The 22,194-nt window shown below is 38.4% G+C and overlaps 1 protein-coding gene across 11 annotated transcripts in view; it reads left to right on the top strand.

Moving 5' to 3' along the window:
- The window catches only part of MYO6 (myosin VI), a 153,520-nt gene that overhangs the window by 105,788 nt on the left and 25,538 nt on the right, over nt 1-22,194 (top strand). For all 11 annotated transcript variants that reach the window (XM_046674461.1, XM_046674463.1, XM_046674467.1 and 8 more), the window contains 10 exons: nt 1,760-1,832; nt 3,363-3,490; nt 6,024-6,119; nt 6,409-6,582; nt 9,853-9,891; nt 11,509-11,602; nt 17,800-17,930; nt 18,026-18,103; nt 19,798-19,927; nt 21,702-21,792. In XM_046674461.1, the coding sequence (XP_046530417.1) occupies nt 1,760-1,832; nt 3,363-3,490; nt 6,024-6,119; nt 6,409-6,582; nt 9,853-9,891; nt 11,509-11,602; nt 17,800-17,930; nt 18,026-18,103; nt 19,798-19,927; nt 21,702-21,792 (1,034 nt within the window). The remainder of the gene's footprint in view (nt 1-1,759; nt 1,833-3,362; nt 3,491-6,023; nt 6,120-6,408; nt 6,583-9,852; nt 9,892-11,508; nt 11,603-17,799; nt 17,931-18,025; nt 18,104-19,797; nt 19,928-21,701; nt 21,793-22,194) is intronic.

The raw sequence follows: 22,194 nt of genomic DNA, 5'->3' as shown, positions 1-22,194 counted from the left end.
CTTCTTACCAATACCTTTGACTTTCCTTCCTTTGTGCTACTTAAGATATGCTTTCCTGAGTGAAGATAGTAGAGTGAAAGGAACTCAGAAGTAATGTAGTCCAGCCCTTTATTTTATAGATGAAGAAACGAATTCCCAGAGCAGCTCAGTGACTTGTGAGGCCGGTCTGAACCCGCCTCCCTGGCTGCTGGCCCACCACACTGTTCTCTTCGCGTTAGCTCTGCTGTTGTCTGTGGTCGTCCTCCACTCTGTCTGGGGTTGAAATGTGAAATACCTTCTCTCTTGTTCCCACTCCACCTATCTTTTCCCACATTTTGTATTTTGTTTTTGTCTTTGAATTTCCCAGCACCTTCTACGTTTTGTACATTTTACTTAGTTACTGTGGTTAAACCAAATCTGGCATAAATGGACGGATGAAATAAGTACTTATCAGTTAAGAGAGTTTCTCTGGAAGTATTTCATCCAGCCGCATTAGTTCCTCTATTACTATGTGAAGTTTTACGTGTATGCGTCTCCCTTAACATACCCTAATTCTTCCCTCCTCACGAGCCCCGCAAGCTTCATCTAGAAGCTGCATGAAGGGGAGACAGTGTCTTGACTTATGTTTACTTTTATAACAGTTTTTAAAAATAAATATGTGAATTTCAAATTTAGATTGGCTTCAAGTAGACAGTGTCTTCTGCAATGACAGAACCCTTTTCTAGTATATCTCATGGGAGGAAATATTTAAACATTCAGGAAAAAACGTTAAATGTGAAAGCTAAGCTCATTGCATAGCTCACCCATCTGTGATAAAAATCTGTGATAGGTTTTTTTTTACTTTTGAGAAGAAACCAGATTTATATTTAGGGACTCGACTTTTATTTGTAAATTATTCTTCCAAATTACTTTTATTTTCCCTGAATGATATATTCCTCATATATATCACTGTGTAGATATGAGAACCCATTTGCAGTTAATTGCTGTTGCCTTGATTTTAGTGCCTGTCTGTAAATGTTAAAAATCTGCTCTGCCTGTCTTTGGACAACGATTTAGACTATTGAAGATATAGAAGAGACAAATTTCACCTCAAAAGGGAGCTACTTTGTTTAGCTGTTCTTTAAACTTTAAAAAATTTTCAAAGTAAGTTCTTATGTTCCTCTGTGTATTTCAGGAGTTGGTAAACTATGGCGCTTGGGACAAATCCAGCATGCTGCCTGTTTTTGCAAATGAAGTTTTATTGGAAAACAGGCACGCCTCTTCCTTTCCTGTTGTCTCTGGCTGCTTTGGGTCTGCAATGGCGTAGTTGAGTAGTTGTGACAGGGGCCCACGGCTGACAATATTTACTAGCTGGCTGTTTACGAAAAAGTTTGCTGACCCCTGGTCTAGTCTACTGATAAGTTTGACTTTGAAATTGCTAAAACTATTTCAAAGTCCTGGTCTTTCTTTGGGCTTGAATGGTTAGAAAGAGATCTCTGTATTTATGTGTAGCTGCTCTGCATATTTCCAGAAAAGTGTCCTTATCTTCAGGAGGGAACATTTCCACATATGTAAATCCTAGGTTATGTTGGCCATTTGGTTTTTGATTTCACATTGCTTTAGGGGCAAGGATTTTTCTTCCCTAATGTTGTGTAAGACTCCTTGGCCCCCAAACTCATTGGTATGAACCTTTGTACTTGACTAGTCAATAAATGTTATAATCAGAAATGGCACAGAACATTCAATCCATGTTATACCATACAATATTTCTATATCTATGATTATGATTATTTCATTCTAGGAACAAGAACTCTATCAAAAAGAAGGTTTAGGCGTTAATGAAGTGCATTATGTGGATAACCAGGACTGTATAGGTATGTATTTTTTTGTTCCACTTTTGGCATAATGGGAAGATGTAGTGAATGCTTTTACTAGTGATTTTTCTGTGCTCTGTGATTGATATTATGGTTATGAGACTTGAAACTCTGGTATTTGAGAGAGGTTTTACTTCTCTAGTATTTTAGGAAGTTCCTTTTCCTACTAAGGCGTCAAATTCGGCTGTGTTGAGTTTTCCTAAAATTTGTTCTATTTGCTGTGATGAGTATTTTGTTTAAGCAGCTAACATGTGAATAAGTTGAGAAGGAAACTAAGTTGCGTAAGCGGCGAAGGGATTTGTCATCATCTCGCACAAGGAAGTCCGTAGCTTATCCGGCTCCCGCGAGGCTGGCCAGCGTTTGGCTCTGCTGTCCTGCAGTTCTCCTCTGCCCATTGGTGGCACCCCCTGGCCGCTTGCTCACTGGCTTCAGAAGTTCCATCTGTCACATCTGGGTAATGCTGTGCAGCAGGAGAACAGGGTCTTTGCTTTTCTTGTCTGTTTTTATCAGTAAAGAAGCCTTTCCTGTGGCCACCTAGCTAGTACTCAGTCTTCCTTTTCTTTCCCATCTTATCTCTAAACTCAACTGTTGGGCAAACCTTGGTCTGAAAACCCAATTTGACAATCACATCAGTAACTCATGTGCTAGATTTGGACAGGATACTATTACATTACATTAGTATCACTTTCCAAAACACTTTCACGTCCTGCCTGGTCCACTCCCCATTCCCTTCACACACCATATCCTTTCTCAGTCTTGTGTCCCTAGCCTGTGTGGTTAGATATCTTGGCTGGCTGGAACTCCTCCCCCTCCATTTATGTTTCAGCCCACTTCCACCTCCTTGTACACCTTTCAAAATACTCTCATTCATGGCTTAATTCAACATGCGCCGCGCCCCCCCCCCCCCCCCCGCCCCCCGGCAGTTGCCCAAGAAGCATCATTCTCTGGGAATGCAGAGAATCTCAATTTCTCTTCCAGGTCCTATAGCTTTTAGAGTCTTCCCCATTTAACAATTCTTATATACTGTATTTAAGCAGTTTACATTTTATAGTTATTTTGGACAGGCAGGAAATTTGAACAACATGAAAGGAAGGAGCATAAAAATGTGATGTTACTGAAGAGTTTTGCTGGAAAACATTTAAATTGATATCTTTAAGTGATATGAAAAAGCTCTGCATACAAAAGCTTCTGTAGTTTTACTGCATTTTGAGTATAGATGTCAACTGGAAGAGGAGGAATTTCTGGTTCCTTAGCCTTGTAGCCTAGCTTCCAATTGAAGTGATCTATATTAGTCACTTTACTTACAGAGTTGTTTTTCTAAAGCATATATTAAATATATCATGCTACTTTCTAGTAAATTGCCAGATTTGAAATAAAATCCATCTGCTCTCTATAGCGTTTGAGAGAATACTTATAGAATCACCTGTTAAGTTGTTTCTGGCCAGTCCTTGAAATTTCTGATCAGTAGATTGTTCACATATCTTCAAGATGTTATATTTTTATCCTATTGTATTTTGATTTTTGAAATAGATTTAATTGAAGCAAAATTAGTGGGAATACTAGATATTCTGGATGAAGAAAATCGCCTTCCCCAGCCAAGTGATCAGCACTTTACATCTGCAGTTCACCAGAAGCACAGAGACCATTTCCGCCTCACTGTAAGCTTGCCATTCCTAAATTGAGACTCTAGTGGGAAGAGAAACCTTGAAAAAGGTGTGCTAGGTGTTAGATATTAGATAATTAGAAATTTGAATCATAAGTTATGTAGGGATTAGAGTAACTATAGTTTGCCCAACACATCATCTTCTATAGATGGGCATTTAATTTATATATGTACACACACATATATGTATATATTATGATGATCTGTCTAATCGAAGCTCTTTTAGCTAGATAGAAATTGTATTTCACCTATCTAAAATGTACGAAAAGGTTTACCTGCTGTTTTTATGTTCTCCCTTCTGAGCACACTGGCCATCAGTTGCTTTGTTTTGCATTATGTAACCTGTTCACATTCCAGGGGTTAGTATCTAGAGTCCCAAGTGGCCACCTGTCTGCACATTTGTAAGACCAGCAATAAAGGTTATGGCTTAGGTCTCACTGGTGGAAGCAATCCATATTAGCTAGTGATCAGCTAGTTCATTTTGATGTTCTTTCCTAAGGAGTTTTAAGTGGAAAACACACTGAGAGAGAAGTAGAAGCTGAAGCAGTAGAAGGATTAGCTAAAGGGACAAACAGACACAAAAAGTAGTAGAAATAACTGAGACGTGCACTTCTAAAGGGGCCAGAAGGCCTGCTTCCCTGAGCTGCTGTTGGGTCGTGGAGCTGCGCTTGAACCCTTGTGGTGATGAACGGGAGAGCCGTTCTCCATGAGGCTGGACTCCGCGGCTATTGAGGTATTTCCTGTGTTCACCTAATTCAGTTTATCTTCACATGCAACCGTCATCACCTGAGTAATACAAGCACAGCTCCATCCTTGTGCCCAGAAAGGGCCTGACTAGCGCAGAGAAATATGGATGTTAATTTCATCCATGAAGCTAGGTACTGCCTCATCCAGAGAGCAAAGGAAGGAAGAAGGAGAAGAAAAGAAAAGCTACTTAGAGTTACAAATGCCCGTGTTCTGGTTATTTTTTGAGGCTGTAGCATAGTGTAACAACTGTTGCTATGATGGATCCAGGAACTTAAGTGGATGGTAAGTGTTCTGATTTCCGTACACCATCAACTGAATCAAGAACATTAGGTAAATAGATTGAATGGATTTACTTGAGAAGCTGATGTAATTTTGTTACCTCTCTCTGTGGACTGGATCCCGCACCACTGACGAAGTTCTCCTGTGTCCCTGAATGTTTCTTGTAATGTGGAGCCTGTTTCTGTTACTTCAGTGGAGACAAATAAAATGATGTATGTCCTCGGCAGAGCTTTTGCTAAGATGTAAGATACGTATCCAGTCCTCTTTATTCTCTGCGCGTCCGTCTTTGCTATGACCAGCCTGCGGATGCATGTTCACCTTCTCCAAGAGTACTGATTGGCGCTCAGCAAACGGTCAGCAGGGTCTCAGAGACCTGTAGAGCTAAGGACAGAAGAATTGAGCATCGAGAGTGGCCTTCGGTCGCTTTCCTCAAAAGAGCAAGACCGTAAATCCTAACTTGTGTAGAGCATTACTTTTGTTGTATTTGTTTGGAAATAAAACAGATAATCATTTATTAAATGCTTGGCATGTGCCAGGCGCTGTTCTAAGATTTTTAATTGAATTATTTTAGTTAATCCTCACAATAATCCTCTAGGGGTAGATCCTGTTAGTATCCCCAGGCTAGAAATGTAGAAACATGCAGAGAGATTAGGTGACCTGCCATGTGTAGCACAGTAAGGAAGAGGTGGATCAGGCCAGGCGGTTTGACCCCAGGGCCCTCACTCTGATTCGTGCTGGTGTATTGCCTCTCACAGAGGAGAGGCCTGTGGTCTGCTCTCTCTCTGATCTGGATAAGGTTCCCCCATAAGGTTCCCAAGTCTTCGCTTTTTCATTTTTAAATGAGAGTGGATTCTTAACCTTAGGTTATTTTGAGGGTCAGGTGTGTTCTTTTATGTGAAAGTACTTTGGAAAGTTTTAAATATGATATAAACATGAGTTATTATAATGAGATAGTGCAGCCTTAAGCACTATCTAATTGTTTCCTTCAGATGGATTCAGGCTCACTGTGTAAACATGTTAGGATGTATGGTGTAAAAGGGTGGGAGAGGCCCGTGCTGATTTCAGGCGTTGTTTTTTAGAGGAATGGCTTCTCAGCCTTGGCTGCACCCAGGAATCCCCTGATGTAAATGGTGTGGGCTTTGGGAGGTGTAAAATTCTCCAGGTGATTCTAATTTGGCAGCCAAGGTCAAGAGCCACTACTCTAGACATAGGCAGTTAACTTTACAGAACGCCCACTATGTTTTGCATGTGCTTCTAGATGGTATTCTTACTTTTTTTCTGTCTTACTCCTTTTTTCTTTCCTAAGAGATTATAACCGAATATTTGCTTGAGTTCACTGGCACTTTAAGGCTTACTAGATGTTTAAAAAGCACTATGATTTTGAAAAATGTGAAACTTTCCTTTATAATTTTAAGTATTTTACATTTCAAATGTTTTGTAAAGGAAGTTACGGAATATCTTTTTGATAATGTAATAACTGCTATGTATGTATTATTTTTCAGATCCCCAGGAAATCTAAGCTGGCAGTCCATAGGAATGTCCGAGACGACGAAGGCTTCATTGTCAGGCATTTTGCGGGGGCGGTGTGCTATGAGACAGTGAGTGTCACTGTTCCCAGGGGAAAGCCATTTGATTCAAGCTGTACCGTGTGATGATCTCCAGTCATATCTGCTATTTAAATTTAAATTAAATTAAATGTAAAATTCCATGCCTCGTAACAGTAGCTGCACATCATGTACTGAATGTCCTCATTGACTGGTGTGACTGTAGTGGAGAGCACAGATAGAGAGCATTTCTGTCATCCCAGAAAGTTCTGTTGGGTGGTGCTGTCTTAGGGGATATGATCGTAAGATGGACCGAATCATTCCTGTTTGCTTTATTTTCCAGACCCAGTTTGTGGAGAAAAATAATGATGCTTTACATATGTCTCTTGAATCCTTAATATGTGAATCCAGGGATAAGTTTATACGGGAATTATTTGAATCATCCACAAATAACAACAAAGATACTAAACAAAAAGCAGGAAAACTTAGCTTCATCAGTGTGGGGAACAAGTTTAAGGTATTTGTGTGCAATATATTACTTGAATTTTTTTTTTTTGCTACATCTAAAATAAAATACATTGCTTTATGCTCTGCAGTGAATAATGTGGATCACTGTCAGAACTCTCGTGATCCCATGGGTGAGGTTCAGGAGCGGACCCTGCATTGTTGATACTTGTATGCGAAATAAAACAGGCATAGAGCTAAACTTGCGGAAATTCTTGTAATTTTATGAATGTGTTCTTTCTCGGTGCTTAACATATCTGATTGCTGTTCCTGATGGTCTTGCTTCCGGCTTACTGTCTGGCTGACCTTCACATCTTCTCTCTCCCACCTGTTTTCTGTCTCCTTCCTCAGTCAGCAGTTTTGTTTGGCTGGAGTAGTCCAGCTCGGGATGGCTAGAGAGGACTAGTTGAGTTGAGAGAGGAAAAGCAGGCACAGCCAGGGGCTTCAGGTAAATGACCACTTCGTGGACTCGTGTTTAGCGTGGCTGCCATGTGAGAAAGAGCCCGTCTCAAGTTAATGATTCAGTTCGTATTTCATTTTCAGCATGTTTTCTCTCACAGTGCATTATGAGTGTGCCTTACACTAAAATTTGATTAAAGCTTTTAATTACTTCTGTAAAAGATAAGTGCTATGTGTGGCAAACCCTTCAAATTTCTTTTTTAACATTGAAGAACATTTCATTTGCTTTATTAATTTCTATCAGGAATTTATTCTTTGAGGTCGGACAGGGAATTGTCACTTGATATGTCTTAGAAATGGAATACTACTAATTCATTCTAATTATTGAGTGTTTAGCGTAGAGAAAGATAATTTAAAAACTTTTGTCTCACAAGTTTAATGAATAAAAAATTAGAACTAGAATTAATTTCTCTCCTATACATTTCTACAAAATATTGTTACTGTATTTACAAGAAAACTCTCCATATGCCTCTCACTATGTATGCTTTAAATATTAAAAGTGATGTATTTGGAAATAGTATTTAAGCATCAGAGTGCTGTGGCACTAACAGTGTGAGCCCTTTGAGATCCCTTGTGGATTGAAATGGGCTCTCAGTAACTAACTTCGTAAAATTATGTTTATAAAGCTAGGTTTCTTTAAAGCATAAACATAAACATAGGAGAAAAGCTTATAATACATTTTCAGGTAACTGAATAGAAAGTCTTTAATTTTGTTATGAGTTGTATTCATTAATTATAAATTCCTAATTCTCTTGAGCAGTATTTTCTCTTTCTGGATATTCTTAAATTCCTGAATAGACATATAATAACAGATTGGTTTAAAATAGTACAATAGCCAATATGAACCAGATATCACTCGCTGATTTTCCTGCTGTAATATTCGAGTAGTGTTGCTGGCAAGAACATAGTTGAAATGTTAGACCACATAAATAAAAACAGAAACATTCTTCAAATTCTTTGGATTAAAGTGTTCTTTTATATTGAGACTTGAAATGTCTTAAAATCGCTTATATGCAATAAGATGTATTTTGCACATTAAACTACTGAAAGCTATAACTGAGTGACAATAATAAAACTGCAAATATGTTTTTATGAGATATTTTGAAATGAAATAGTAATACTAATTCTTAATTGTAAATATTGTAGAATAGTTCGTGAAGTTAAATTCAGATTCTGTGCTGCAATAAAACAAAGCAGGCTAGCATTTACAGTGATATTTCAGTTATCCAACATCACGGAGAACCAGCAGTTTCCCACTGAAAAGTGACATTTTTCAGGTTATTCAGTCATAACCCTTTCACTGTTAGTGTTTTAGGAAAAATATTCCTTTTGATGGAAATATTATTCTGTCATTGTATACGTGTGTATTTATATGCTTTAAAATAAAAATAAAATACAAATAAAGCATGAGTTGCAGAAGGCTGTCTGTCCTCAGCCTGGCGGTCCTTGACTGCTGCTCTTTGATCACTGGTGTCCTTCCCTTGTCTCTCAGATGCTGTTAGTTTATTTTTGCCTCTTCTACTCTTCTGACTGACTTTATTATCTCCTTTTTTGGGAGAATATTGTGCTTAGCCTTTGGATTAAGAAGCATGGACTTTGTGACAGTTGTTTTCTTTGCAAATTAGTAGCTCTTCTGCTTCCTTTTCAGTTGTGTGGTGGTCCAGATTGATTAAGGTTGTGGATATGACTGTATTTTTTTAATCCAATGACGAATTCATTTCATAGTTGTAACGTAAGCTTGTCATGTCTGAAGTATACTGCAGTGTCGCGGGTAAGAGAATGAACTTTAGTGCTAGGCCTGTGTTGGAATCTTGGCTTTGCCATTACTGGCTCTATGATCTCGGGCAAGTGATGTTTCTCTCGGGGCCTCAATGCTTTCGGCTGTAAAATGAGGCTAATAATGTATCTTTAATTAGAATTGTTGTATGGATTAAACATGGTAATGCCCATGAAAAGCTTTGAGCAGTGCCTGACTCATAGACAGCATTCAATAAAGTATACCTATTATTATTATTATTAAATATAGCTACGATTGATCCAATATGTTAATTTAAGAATTAACATCCTAATTTATCTTTTGTAAGTAGTGTAATGAGCATCTTAGTATAAAATTGATATAAGAATTTTATATAATTTACTTTGCAGAGAACTAAAGCAAATACATGATTTTAACATACTGAACCAGAGTAAATGATAATCACTTAATATTATTAAAAACAGGAAAGCATAGTAACTTCTAGCGTTCATTGTCAAATTCTTTTTGAGAAAATTGTCCAAGCTTTTAAAAATAATTGAAACGTGAAATGTTTTGAAATAGTAAAGAAGGTTTCCATAGTTAGGCAGGACAATTTCATTTATGATGTGTTATATAAAACAATCCTAATATACCACTAATGCATATTTTAAACGTCTTCATTTTTAATGGAGTGTGACACAAGCTGCACCCGGCGTGCTGCACGCTCAAGTCCTGCTCTGTTGATCTCTGACTGATGCGTCCCCGCCCTTTTGTTTCCTCCCTGCATTGCCTGCACACTTGTCCCTTAGTCACCCCACCTGCAAGTGTGCATGTGTGTTTTTAGTATTGCTGATTTTCAGTCCTCTAATTGCATGAGTAAGATAAGTTATTGTCCTTGGCATTATGTTAGCCATTCATTTTGCATGTTACTGTCAAAGAGTTTATGCACCAGAAGTTGTTAAATTGTAATGGGTTGCATGTTGATGTTATTGCATGTTATTTTATTCTAATGTTGGAGAGCTAATATTAACGTATGACGTTGTGTACTTTGACTTTGTGAAATAATAAAGTGATTCCTTTCTCCTACAGACACAGTTGAATTTGCTACTGGATAAACTTCGAAGTACTGTAAGTAGACTGAAAAAAACCCTGAGTTTTTAAATAGTCCTCTTAAACTATTGTTAGTAATTATTCAAATAAGCAGGGGAAATCTGGAGGAAGTAGAAATTCATTTTAAACCAAATTCCTTCATTAAAAAAAATATCAGTTTTTAAAATGGTTGTCATTTTGTTTAGGTTTGTTCTGAAAGGCAAAATTTTATGTCAGTTATTTTATAAATATATAGCATTCTCTGAATGTTATGAAATGAGGATTACCCTGTAGTTTGAGGAAAGTGAAAATAATTAGTTACTAGGGAGAAGGAAAATGTACTTTTTTATGATTAAAGATAATGCATGTAATTCATTTTCATTTTATTGCTGTAGTAGTAACATTCTCCCATGTGGCAATATTGATATGAGAAAAATGGACATAACGTTTCTATGCCTTGTTATGGAAGCATAGCATTCCCTAAGAGCCTTTTTTTTAGCTAGACATTTTAATGATTCACTTTGTTTTTTGATGAAAAATTTACCGTAGAAATAAATTTGATATGTGGGGTGTGTAAATGGGGCATGACTCCAAGATAAGACTTATTTTTTAAACAAACCACAGAACTTAACTGAGTACTCGTCCTTTTCAACTAGTCATTTTGAAAAGCCAAGTATTTAATCTATTGATGCTACTATTGCATAACTTATTGTTAGACTTTGCTTTTGGTACCATTAAGAAATTCTTTTACGTATCCTCATTGTTTGCAAATATTTGTCTCTTAAGGACCAAGCATCTTTTAAAACAAAGTCTGATGAGGAGTGTATTTTAATCATCCAAATACAGTGCTGCTGTAAAATGATGAGATTACTTTTGTGATTTAAAAAAAGAAGGCATTTCTAAAAAGTTGTTCTAGAAGTGTTTGCAGTGAGCGTCACTGTTGAACTAGCTGTTCAGTTTGCAAGGTGACTACTGTGAAGAGAAACAGTTACCTGGGTGTATTGGCTTCTCGTGTGTCCGCGTCGGTGCCCAGCAGTTTCATTCTGCACGTCAGTGTTCTCCCTGCCTCATTCAACGTAACATGAGAACTGATTCCAAACGAATGCCTTTAAGCATCTAAAAATGTTGCTGAACAAACAAAACTTTAAACTGTGCAGTGGTGCAGCTTAGAGACTTACTGTATATTTTGAAAGTAAGGTGATGAAAGAGGTTGATTTTTTTTTTATAGTTTTGCCTCAATTTTAAGAGGCATAATTTTATTTACTCCTCTTATCATGGGGCAGTTTTCTTATCACAGAAAAATAACGTATAAATACATTTAAATGTAGAATAAAATCATGTGTACGTTAGCCTGCAAAATGTGTCATTTAAATATGTTAAAATATCTTACATTGAAAGACTTTTCTTTTTACAATAACACAATTTTGGGCACTCAAATCTAAAATAGAGTATTTTTACAGTACTATTAGTGTTAATGCACAAATTCATTCCAAACTTTAAATTATAAGAGAGTGCTAATAAAGTTTTAAAGTTCCTTAGTGTTTATATTTTAAAAAAGCTTCATATGTTAATGATAATATGTTCTGAAAGTTGCTGGTTTTCGTAGAAATAAGAATGCTATATGTATTGTCTTAAAAAGTACCTTTATCCTCCTAGGGAGCAAGCTTTATTCGTTGTATCAAACCTAATTTAAAGATGACAAGCCATGACTTTGAAGGGGCTCAAATTCTGTCTCAGCTCCAATGTTCAGGTATTTCCCTATTTTTATAATCTCTGTCAGTGTGTGTCAGGAGTCTTAGCTCACAGACAATTTAATATGTGCAGTGTTTTCAAGTAATTCAGTTATCTTGATTATTTTTAAGTGCAATAAGATTTTTTATCTTATATATTTTTTAATTATAAGAAAAGCATGGGGGTTGGCCCGGTGGCACAGCAGTTGAGTTCATACGTTCTGCTTTGGTGGCCCAGGGTTCGTCAGTTCGGATCCTGGGTGTGGACCTGCACACTGCTTGTCGAGCCAGGCTGTGGCAGGCATCCCACATATAAAGTAGAGGAAGATGGGCACGGATGTGAGCTCAGGGCTAGTCTTCCTCAGCAGAAAGAGAATTGGCAGCAGATGTTAGCTCAGGGCTTATCTTCCTCAAAAAAAAGAAAAAAAAGAAAAGCATGGCTGGCAAATTATTTGAGCAATATTGGGGTATAGTTTATTGTGAAATAAAACTTTTACATCATTGAAGTAAAATTTGCAGAAACTCTAACTGCAAACCTAGATATCCCTTAAGTGGGTTGCTTGCCTATGGCCTGCGCAGTCCAGCAGTTCATTTCTCATTCCCCAGTGACTGGCTCAGGAGTTAGGTTCTGGTCTCCTTGCTTCCCACTCCACCAGTTGTAGAAAAATGAAAACACGGTGCCCTTGGCGTCTGTGGCACTTGCGTGCGGCTCGGTTAAGCTGCCGTTCCTGCCTCTCAGCCCGCTGCGTCCTTGCCTGTGCTCCTTGCCTGTGCTCCGTCGCGGGAGTCCTTGGCACCAGGCTCGCTGCTTCCCCATCCGCCGCATGCTTTCCCCAAGGGCCGGTCCTCTCCTTCCCTCCTGATCTCGTTCAGGCTTGCGACTCTTCCTTACACTCTTGCCTTTCTGACTCCTTGTTTTGCTCCTCTCGGAGACGAACTTACTATAAAGCTAAAGTCACTGAAGCTGCAGCTTCCCTCATTTAAATGAGCGCCTTCCAAAGCCCTCACCTGTTTTGTATTCTTTCGTAATTCTGTGCTTTTTCTTAAGAAGCCCTCCCGCAGTTGTATAAGCTTCAGACTCCCATTCCCCTGAGTCTGCATCTACCCTTGACCCCTCTCACTAGACCTTAGCTGTCGAATCTCCTTCTGTCCTGGCGCCTTATCGGCACAGGTAAGTTCGGCAAGACAGACTGGTGCCCTCATAAGTTCAGGCTCACTCCTCCTCGAAGGGCTCTCCAGCCCGCCCTGCCACGGTGCCCTGGTCAGCATGTTCTGTTTCTCCACAGAGGCCAGTCAGCCCCGCCCTGCTCTCTGCCAGCAGGCAGCCTCCCCTCTGTACTGCAAACGGCAAGCTTCACTTGTCCCTGCCTGCATAACCTTCCCTCTGTTAAGAAAGTGCGAAGTGCCTCTCTTGCTGGTTGAGACTGTGGTTCTTTGGAATCCATCCCTTCCTACCTTCTCGTGACTCTTCAGTATTGATTATGTATATTGAACCATTCCCTTTTAAATGGTTCTCTCCCATTACTATTTAAACATGCTTTTTTTGTGTGAAGAAGATTGTCCCAGAGCTAACATCCATTGCCAGTTTTCCTCTTTTTGCTGAGGAAGATTCGCCCTGAGCTAACATCTGTGCCAGTCTTCTTCTGTTTTGTATGTGGGATGCGGCCACAGCATGGCCGCTGATGAGTGGTGTAGGCCCACAAGTGGGAACAGAACCCAGGCTGCCAAAGTAAAACCTCGGCTTAAATCCATCCAACCCATGTGACCCACATTCCCTTTCAGCTACCTCCCCCTCTCTCACTTTACTTTTGGTTCTCCAGTTTTTCCTTTTCTGTTCAAGAAGAGTCTATTCTTGCTTTCTCAGTTTCCTGCCTTCAACTCACTCTTTAACCCAAGAGACTTCAGCCTCCACCTTGATCATCCAAGAAAATAATTCCTGATAAGGTCACCAGTGATTTCCTTGATTCTAAATCACATGTTCATTTTGCATCCTTATCTTAGTGGACTTCACAGCGCGCTGGACTCTGACCAGTCCCTTTAACATAGCCTTTCCTTGGCTTCTGAAACAACATCTGTCCCTGCTTTTCCTTTGAATTCTCTGGCCATTCCTGATTCCTCTCCAGGGTCATCTTCTACCTGGACGTTATTTGTTAGTTTTTCAGGCTTTGGGTTAGGCCTGTTTTCCTTCTCATTTTTTATTTTTTAAAGGTTGACACCTGAGCTAACATCTGTTGCCAATCTTATTTTCTTTTTTCTTCTTTTCCCCAAAACCCCCCAGTACACAGCCATATATTGTAGTTGTGCTCCTTCTGCTTGTGCTGTGTAGGATGCCGCCTCAGCATGGCCTGATGAACGGTGCCACGTCTGTGCCCAGGATCCAAACCTGTGAAACCTGGGGCCGCAGAAGCAGAGCACACGAACTTAACCACTCGGCAAGGGGCTGGCCCTCCTTCTCATTCTTTATCAGTGCTGTCCAATATAATTTGCCATGATGATGGAAATAGTCTGTATCTGTGTTGTCCAATATGGTAGCCACCAGATTCTTGTGGCTATTCAGCACTTGAAATGTGTCTAGAATGACTTAGGTAGTGAATTTTAGATTTTATTTAATTTTAATTTTTTTAAATTTAAATAGTCATGTGGCTAGTGGCTACCATATTGGTATGTATATCACATATATATATATACAGATATAGCATAAATATATTCTCTAGCTCAGTCTCCCCCAGTCCCTTTGATGTGACCTCCTAAACAGTGTGTCCTACCCAGATTTGTTGAGAAATAATTGACGTATAACATAGAGTAAGGTAAGGTGTACAGTGTGTTGATTTGATACACGTATATTGCAGAATGATTGCCGTCATAGCATTAGCTAATATTCCTATCAAGTCACATAATTACTATTTCTTTTTTATGGTAAGAATATTTAAGATTTACTCTCTTAGTGAACAGTGAGTTTTGGTACCTCTAGTCTAAGCTGTCACCATCTTTCACCTGGCTTTTTGCTGTAGCTTCCTAAGTATTCTCCTTGCATTTGCTCAGTCTGTTCTTCACATAAATCCAGAATTACTGCTTTACGATTCCAGTCTGATCGTATCTTTTTACTGCTTAAAATGCTCTAATGGCTTCTGATTATTATTAGGATAAAGAGCAAAATCCTAGTAGCTTATGAGGCCCCTTGTTGTCTGGCCCTATGTGTCCCTGGCTTCATCTCTTTCCACTCTCCCTTCTCTCTGTGCTCCAGCCACACTGGCTTTTATTTTATTTCCGTAAACGCTCCATATTCTTTCCTATCATGGGGCCTGTGCACATGCTGCATCCTCTGTTTGAGAAGCTCTTGCCTCACCTTTGTCTTCATCTTTCACATCTCAGCTTGATTGTCATTTCCTTATGAAAGCCTGTTTGATATCCCTAACTGGGAAGGGGGCCTGCCTGGGTAAAGGGTACTGAGTGTCTTCATTTCATAGTCATATATTTTACATATATTTGTATAATTATTTAATTTTCCTTCCTCTAATCTATAAACCCCTTGAGGGTAGAAACTGTGTCTGCATGTATTTCCCTGCCCCCTAGCAGTGCAAGGTGTATACTAACCTCAGTAAATATTTGTTGAACAAAATGCACAGTCTAGCAAATAGGAAGATTTGTTTGTGACTAGTTTTAACAAATACTGGCAAGTTAAATAATTTATGTCTGCTATATTCCTACATATAGTATAGATGTAGTTTTGTAATATGTTCTTCAGATCATTTTTACTTTATTTTACTTTGTCTTTTTTTTCCATTTAAATTTCTGTTTAGCATTTGTTGAGCCTAATACAGTAAATCATTTGCTTCCAAGGTGAGCATCTGGTGTCCTGGAAAGGCATGTTTAGGCAGGTGAAGCCGTGTATGCCGTTAGAGTAGCAGAGTGTGGGCTCACTGATGCTTTAGCTAGGGTTCCTCTTTCAGTAAGCAGGGTATTTCGACATATTAAGATATGTTGGCAGTTCAGTAGATGACACTGATTCATAATAGTTTGATTTTTTTTAAGTATTAATAATAGTAAAGTAGTGTAGATTTGGTTTTAGTCATGTGGCTAGGTAATGAGAAAAAGCAGAAAATACCAATAACTCATAAAAATATTTATGAAGCTTTCTAAAATAAAGACAAGTAAGATTGGAGTTCTACTTTGCCTTTCCATTTCCATTATTCCAGTTTAAGGAGAGTGAATTAATTTAGGAACTCTTTTACTAAAATTACTATCTTCTGATCACCCAACACCAGGATAAAGTAGGGGCAGATGAGAGAAGGTAGGTCGTCTTCCTCTGTGACTTTGGGGCTGGCTGCTTCTCTGGTGTCAAGAGGGGCTCTGAGTATAACCAGCTGGGGCTCCACCTCAAAGCTCCTCACTAGACTCCCGAGGAAGGCCCAGGTCATGGGAGTTTATAGAAGGAAGATAGGTTGTTGGGTGAGTTTTATTTTTGTAGGCGTCAAAAGATCTTTAGAGTAAATTAGCTTCAAGAGCTGAGAAAGCGGCCACAGACTTGGTAATTTGTAAAGCTTCGTGAAATTATTAATGCACTTCTGTGAGACAGTTCAAATGCTGTCTTCTGCTCCAGGGCAAGCGACGGACTCAGAACTGGAGCATGTGTACATTTCCAAGGGTACTTTATTTGATAGAAATGGGCAAAAATTGTGCCAGTACCAACCAGACCTTACTTTGACTTCTCTAAGCAGAGCCTAGAACTGAATCTAGTTCTGGAGATTTCTTTCCATAGGAACAATTGCCTTTATGTGTTTCATTAATTAGCATTAGAAATTATAGTAGTTATATATGTTCACTGTAACAAAAATGAAATAGTGCAGAATAATATAAATAAAAAGTCTCACTTTTCAGGGTGACTGCTTAATGTCGTGTCTTAGATATACTTTTTATACTGGTTGGATAAAGCTCTGTGCTATTCTTTTAAATTAATACATCATGTTCTATCATATGGTTGTAACATAATTTAATTAATTGATACTTCTTTTTTTTTCCTGTTGTAAACAATGATTCAGTGGACATATGGATGTTCTCTAATCACGTCTTTGCCCACACGTGTGACAAGTGGTAGGCTGGAGTCGTAAAAGTAGAAAGTACTGAATCAAAGGGATAAATGTCTCCACGTTGCCATCCAAGTTGGTTGCCCCGGTTGACTGTCCACTAAGCGGGGAGCGTGTTCCCTGTGCTCGCCAACCCTGAAGACTGCCGGTGTTTACGCCTTTGCCAGTCACAGAGGTTAAAATTCACTCTGACTGCCCGGAAAGGCTATCTTTCCTATGAGATTATTTGAAAATAAAGATCCACTCATTTTTAAACATTTTATAGTTTCATTTTGCTAATTTAAATTTTTGACCAGCAAGAATTGATTTTGGTCTAAGGAGTGACGTAAGGATCTGATGTTATTTTTGTTTTCTAAATGGCTAGCCAATTGTCTTAACACTTTTTATGGAATAATCTAATTTTCTCCATTGATTTGAATAGTCCCTGAGACTCCAATCCAGGTCGTTTTGGTAAACAAAAGTTCTGCCGTTATTTATAGGTATTGAGCCTTTCCCTGGCTCTTTTACTCTTTTCCTGACGTGAAAAGCTCACGTTACTCAAGGCTCAGTTAATCACTTAGAAGAGTTAGACTGAAATGGGATATGCATCCTATAGACTCTTTCCCCTAGAGGCTAGTTTCTTTGAGAGGTGAGTGAAAGGGGCTCTTCACAGGGGATGGTGCGCTCTCCCTTCTTTTTTCCATGTGCTTCGTTTAAGCTGTGGTGAGAACTTGAGAATGTGTGTGCTACTTCCTGGAGACTCTGTCAGGAACCTTACTCTAAAATGAACCTCAGGACTTGGAAAGTGGCCCAGTGCGGGCCTTTGCCTTGTGTACTGGGATTGTGACACAGGTGTCGAGCAGAAAAAAAGATACAAGCTTGATGTGAGCTTTCTGGAGACCAGTAGCTTGTTTCCAGAAAATGGCTAGTCAAGCTAGTTTTAGATGACATTGGGCCATAGTAGTTTTAGGTGAGGGGGTAAGTTGGGACATACTGAGTATAAATATGATATTTCCTATGTAATATTTCATTGCTGATAATTTCTGTAAATTGCCCCTTTCTGAACATTAATTTGTAAAGTTATTTGATCCTGTGAGTTGTCTTGGACTTGTGCACAGCGATTGGCAGTGACTGGTGTTTGTTTGTGAATCCAGGCATGGTGTCTGTCTTGGACTTGATGCAGGGCGGTTTCCCCTCCCGAGCTTCGTTCCATGAACTCTACAACATGTATAAGAAGTATATGCCAGACAAACTTGCAAGATTAGATCCAAGACTATTTTGTAAGGTACAAATACCACCGAAGAAGAAGTTTCTTAGCAATAAATTGTCTTTCTGATTAATTACTAGTTGGCATTTAACTTTTTAACTTTTATTTTTCAGGCTCTTTTTAAAGCTTTGGGCTTAAACGAAATTGACTACAAGTTTGGGTTAACAAAAGTATTTTTTAGACCTGGCAAGGTAAATACATTTTTATTTTAGACTTTAACATGATAGATAGGGATAATTGGGGTCAGTGAATATTTGTAAGTGTTTAGTGATTTGTACTATTACTCAGTTATATGATCACCGACTGCGTGCATGTGTGTGTGTGTTTCCCTGCGTGGGAAAAGTTTACCATATGTAATGCTCTAGACAGTTTTTACAGTTTTTTTCCAGCTTTGGAAGTATTGGAATCAGAACATTGTTTAATTTGATTTTTTGCTTAAATAAGGGTTAAACAGAAAATACTTCTGTTTTGAACAAGCTGAAAGCTTTTCTAAAACATATTAACTCACTCTTCAGTAATTAAAAATTTCACAGCACTTTTGAGTCTTTGTTGCGAGAACGAGTTCTGTTACAGTATGATAGATGTGTAAGGCATAGGAAATTGGACAGGAGTTTGTGCTGACTTCTATTAAACCTTAGAATGAATGAGTGTATAGATACTTTTGTTCACAGTGTTTTTAATAGTTTCACCATTTGTAACTTCTTTAATATTGATTGAATAATTAATTGTATCCTCATAATTTTAAACACAATTGCTATTATATAATAGCCAACCATACTTGTTTGATTTAGCAAAATCATTAATAAATATCTCTAGTGCCTTGAATTCTAAATCATAATAAATAGATCTGATTTCACATTTTGTGGCATGAGATGAAATCTGTGTAATGGATTACCAATGCGTGCACTTCCCTGTGAATATTTTTACTGCAGAGGACCCGTATCATTTTGTATAAAAGAAAAAAACATGAAGAGAAAATGAATATGTAAATATTCATCGTTGGCCTATCTGTAATCATACATATCTATCATAAACTTGACATGTATTTCAGGGTTATATAACATAACTATTCTAGAATTAATAGCCTGATAGAGAAAGTACTTGGTTATTTTTGCTTCCAGAAAAATTAATCAGAAGGATATGTTGAAAGCACAAGGCAGATTTTCAAAGATCTTTAATCTCATTATGTTAGCTTCCATTTAATTTTGATTATAAGAGGTCATTATATTGATAGGTGTGTGATACCCTCAATATATTATAGTGGGATATTTGGTAAAGGATAGAAATCATTATGTAATTTGGTAGTAAATTGTGGAAATAATGCATGTTATTTGTTGATAACCTAATAGCTCTTTTATTTGTGTTGTCTCTCTCTTAGTAGCAATTTCTTATCTCTGACCAAAATAGGGATGGGGGTTGAGAGAGAGAGAGAGTTTTGGTGGTACCTGATGCTGTATTGCCTTATTATATTATATCGACCTTCACCTGTCAGGAGATCCACGCGGATATCTGAGAATGTGGATGAGCCAATTCAGACATATATTAGCCCTTTTTTCGTTCTTTTTTCAATAAAACCTTTTTTGCCAACCATCTGTAATTGTCATTTAAGGTTTCTTTTCTGCTTTTATTACTGAATCTGCTATCTAGCAATGAGTAACCCCCTGTTCCCCTACAGAAAAGGTCCTGAAGGGAGGAAGAAGAAGAGAGCAGTGAAACAAGCCAAGTGTGTCTGGTTTGCTGTGTCCCCGCTGGGACCGGTCTGTGAATTGGCTTGTGACCCCTTCCAGAAAGTTAGATTTTGGATTTGAGTTCTGTTTTGGTATCTCTCTGTGTGTTTCTAGGCATTTGTGTTTTGATACTGATATTAAATTATTTTATTTCCTAGTTTGCAGAATTTGATCAGATTATGAAGTCTGACCCTGACCATTTAGCAAAGTTGGTTAAACGAGTCAATCACTGGCTTGTCTGCAGTCGCTGGAAGAAGGTTCAGTGGTGTTCACTCTCCGTCATCAAATGTAGGTGTTTTCTTTCACAGCATGATCTCTAACTATTTTGAAAATGAATTGATTTGTGGAATGTTATAAAGTTCATCTCAGTGGTGAGTGCTGAATGACAGGGGCCGTGTCTTTGTTTCTCAACACCTGACATGTAGTACGTGATAAATTAGTACTTGTGGACTTTCAATGTTAGTTACCTTCTTTATCTGAATTTGTTGTAGGAGAGGTAATTTCATCATGTTCTCAACAAAACAGAGCTCACTTTCTTGATTCTTTCCCCTCTGTCTCCCCCATTGCCTACACTGTCTCCCAGTCCCAGACTTAAGCCAGAACTTTTCTCTTTCCACCTGCATGACATCACCAGTACACATGTCAAAAATTTCAAGATTGTATTTGTCTCTCTTTTCTTGTCCCTTCATATTTTGTCAGTCAACAAACCCTGTTGGTTCCTCCTAATACGGCAGATTGTTTCCTTTTTGTTGCCAGTGCTTAGTGGAGCCGCACTTGACCTGGTGGCTTCCGTCGCTCCCACACAGGTTTACCTAGCCTTTCAAGTTATCTTCTGAGAATTCTCTCCCTAAACTAAAAGGCTTCTGTTAAGGTTCTCCTTTAATAAGGGCGAAGTCTGAAGTCTAAGAATGCTTTTCAAGACCCCGTAAAGTGGAGTTCCAGCTTTCCTTTCCGGCCTTTTCTCCTGCCACTGCTCTTTTAGATGCTGTTCTCTCACACACTAGACTGAGCTGCTTTTGTGTGTTTTTCTGCCAGATGGCAGCAACTGCTTCTCTCTGACCCAAAATGGATGAGGGGCAGAATATTTTTTGGTTACCTGAGGCTCTGTGGCAAACCTTTAACTGCAGGGAACTATTGTCAGTAACTTGATTATATTTATACTTCCTCTCTCCCCCACCCCCACCCCGTACTCTCCAGGATACCTAGAGCACTGAAGGACGTGAGGGGGAGTCAGTAAACTGTTCCTTATTAATAGAAAAATAAAATCCCTTTGATCCAATGAAAAGAAACCATGCAAACAAAGATTATTATTGAAGTCTTGTTAGACCATTGTGAATATAGATAAAAAGAAAACTATAATAAAGAAAAAGAGAGAAACTCATTTTCCTGTCACTTTCCAAGTAAACTATGCACATATTTGTCCCTGTAGTTCAATTCTTTCAGCCTTATACATTGCATTTTGATAGAAAACACATTATATTAAAATTACACTATACCACTTGTTTGTGGACTGTGTTGTGCTGTGCTGACGTCAGTATACAGACACGATCTTTGCGGGGTTTTTGTAGGGAATCTGTGAAAACAGCATCTCCAGGTCAGGTCATTCTGGGACATTCTGCGTGACTGACATTAAATAGGTTCCTTTGCTGTAGGCTTCTCAGGGGCCTCCCTCAGTATGTTCATTGCAAATCTCCTAGAGGAGGTGCAGCATATAGCTTTTCCTAAATTCCTTTGACAGGTGTATCTTCTTTATAAGACACCCAGTAACGTTTCATAGACTGGCATCGCCTAGGACAGTTTGCGAAGCAACAGTGTAGCATAGTAAGGAGCTAATACGTTTGAAATGTTAACCTAGCCATATGCATATGTACTTTTTATTTTAAGAAGTACAAGGAATTAAAGAAATGTTAAACTTCCTGATTTGGATGTCTAGTATAGCATGTTCATCACGATTTCACGTTTCTTAAGAGTTGCTTTGCGGAAATGAGTGGTTTTTTAAAATATTATATGTCTGATTTAAACTGAATAATTTTCTATTATTATATTCTCCGCTTACACATAGTGAAAAACAAAATAAAATACCGAGCTGAAGCCTGCATTAAAATGCAAAAAACTGTTCGAATGTGGCTTTGCAAGAGGAGACACCAACCTCGGTAAGATGAATAGTGCCGAAAGACCCCACAAAGCCTGTGCCCTCACATCCGGTGATGGCAACGTCACAGTGGGGGCAGCCTGGGCACACACAGTTTTCTCTTTTCTCATGTAAAAAGAGATAGTATTTTGTTATTTGCATTATTTATTTGAAATTAATTCATTACTTGCCTCATTATAAAAAGGATTTGAAGTAACTTACAAAACTGTCAATGCTGTAAAAGGTTGAAAGATTCTTTTCGTGACCTGTCAAATTAACATTGTTTTTAAAAACATCTCAATAATGTTTTAACCATAGTTTTCAAGATCATCTGTATGAATTATATGGTCTCGCTTTAGTCTTTATTTCTTATTTGACTCTTTTATTATTACTCTTGACTTTTTAAACTTGGAGGTCTAGTAAC

The sequence above is a fragment of the Equus quagga genome, chromosome 11 (genome assembly GCF_021613505.1).
Source record: "Equus quagga isolate Etosha38 chromosome 11, UCLA_HA_Equagga_1.0, whole genome shotgun sequence".
Classification (NCBI taxonomy): domain Eukaryota; kingdom Metazoa; phylum Chordata; class Mammalia; order Perissodactyla; family Equidae; genus Equus; species Equus quagga.
This window is presented reverse-complemented; position numbering and strand designations above follow the sequence as displayed.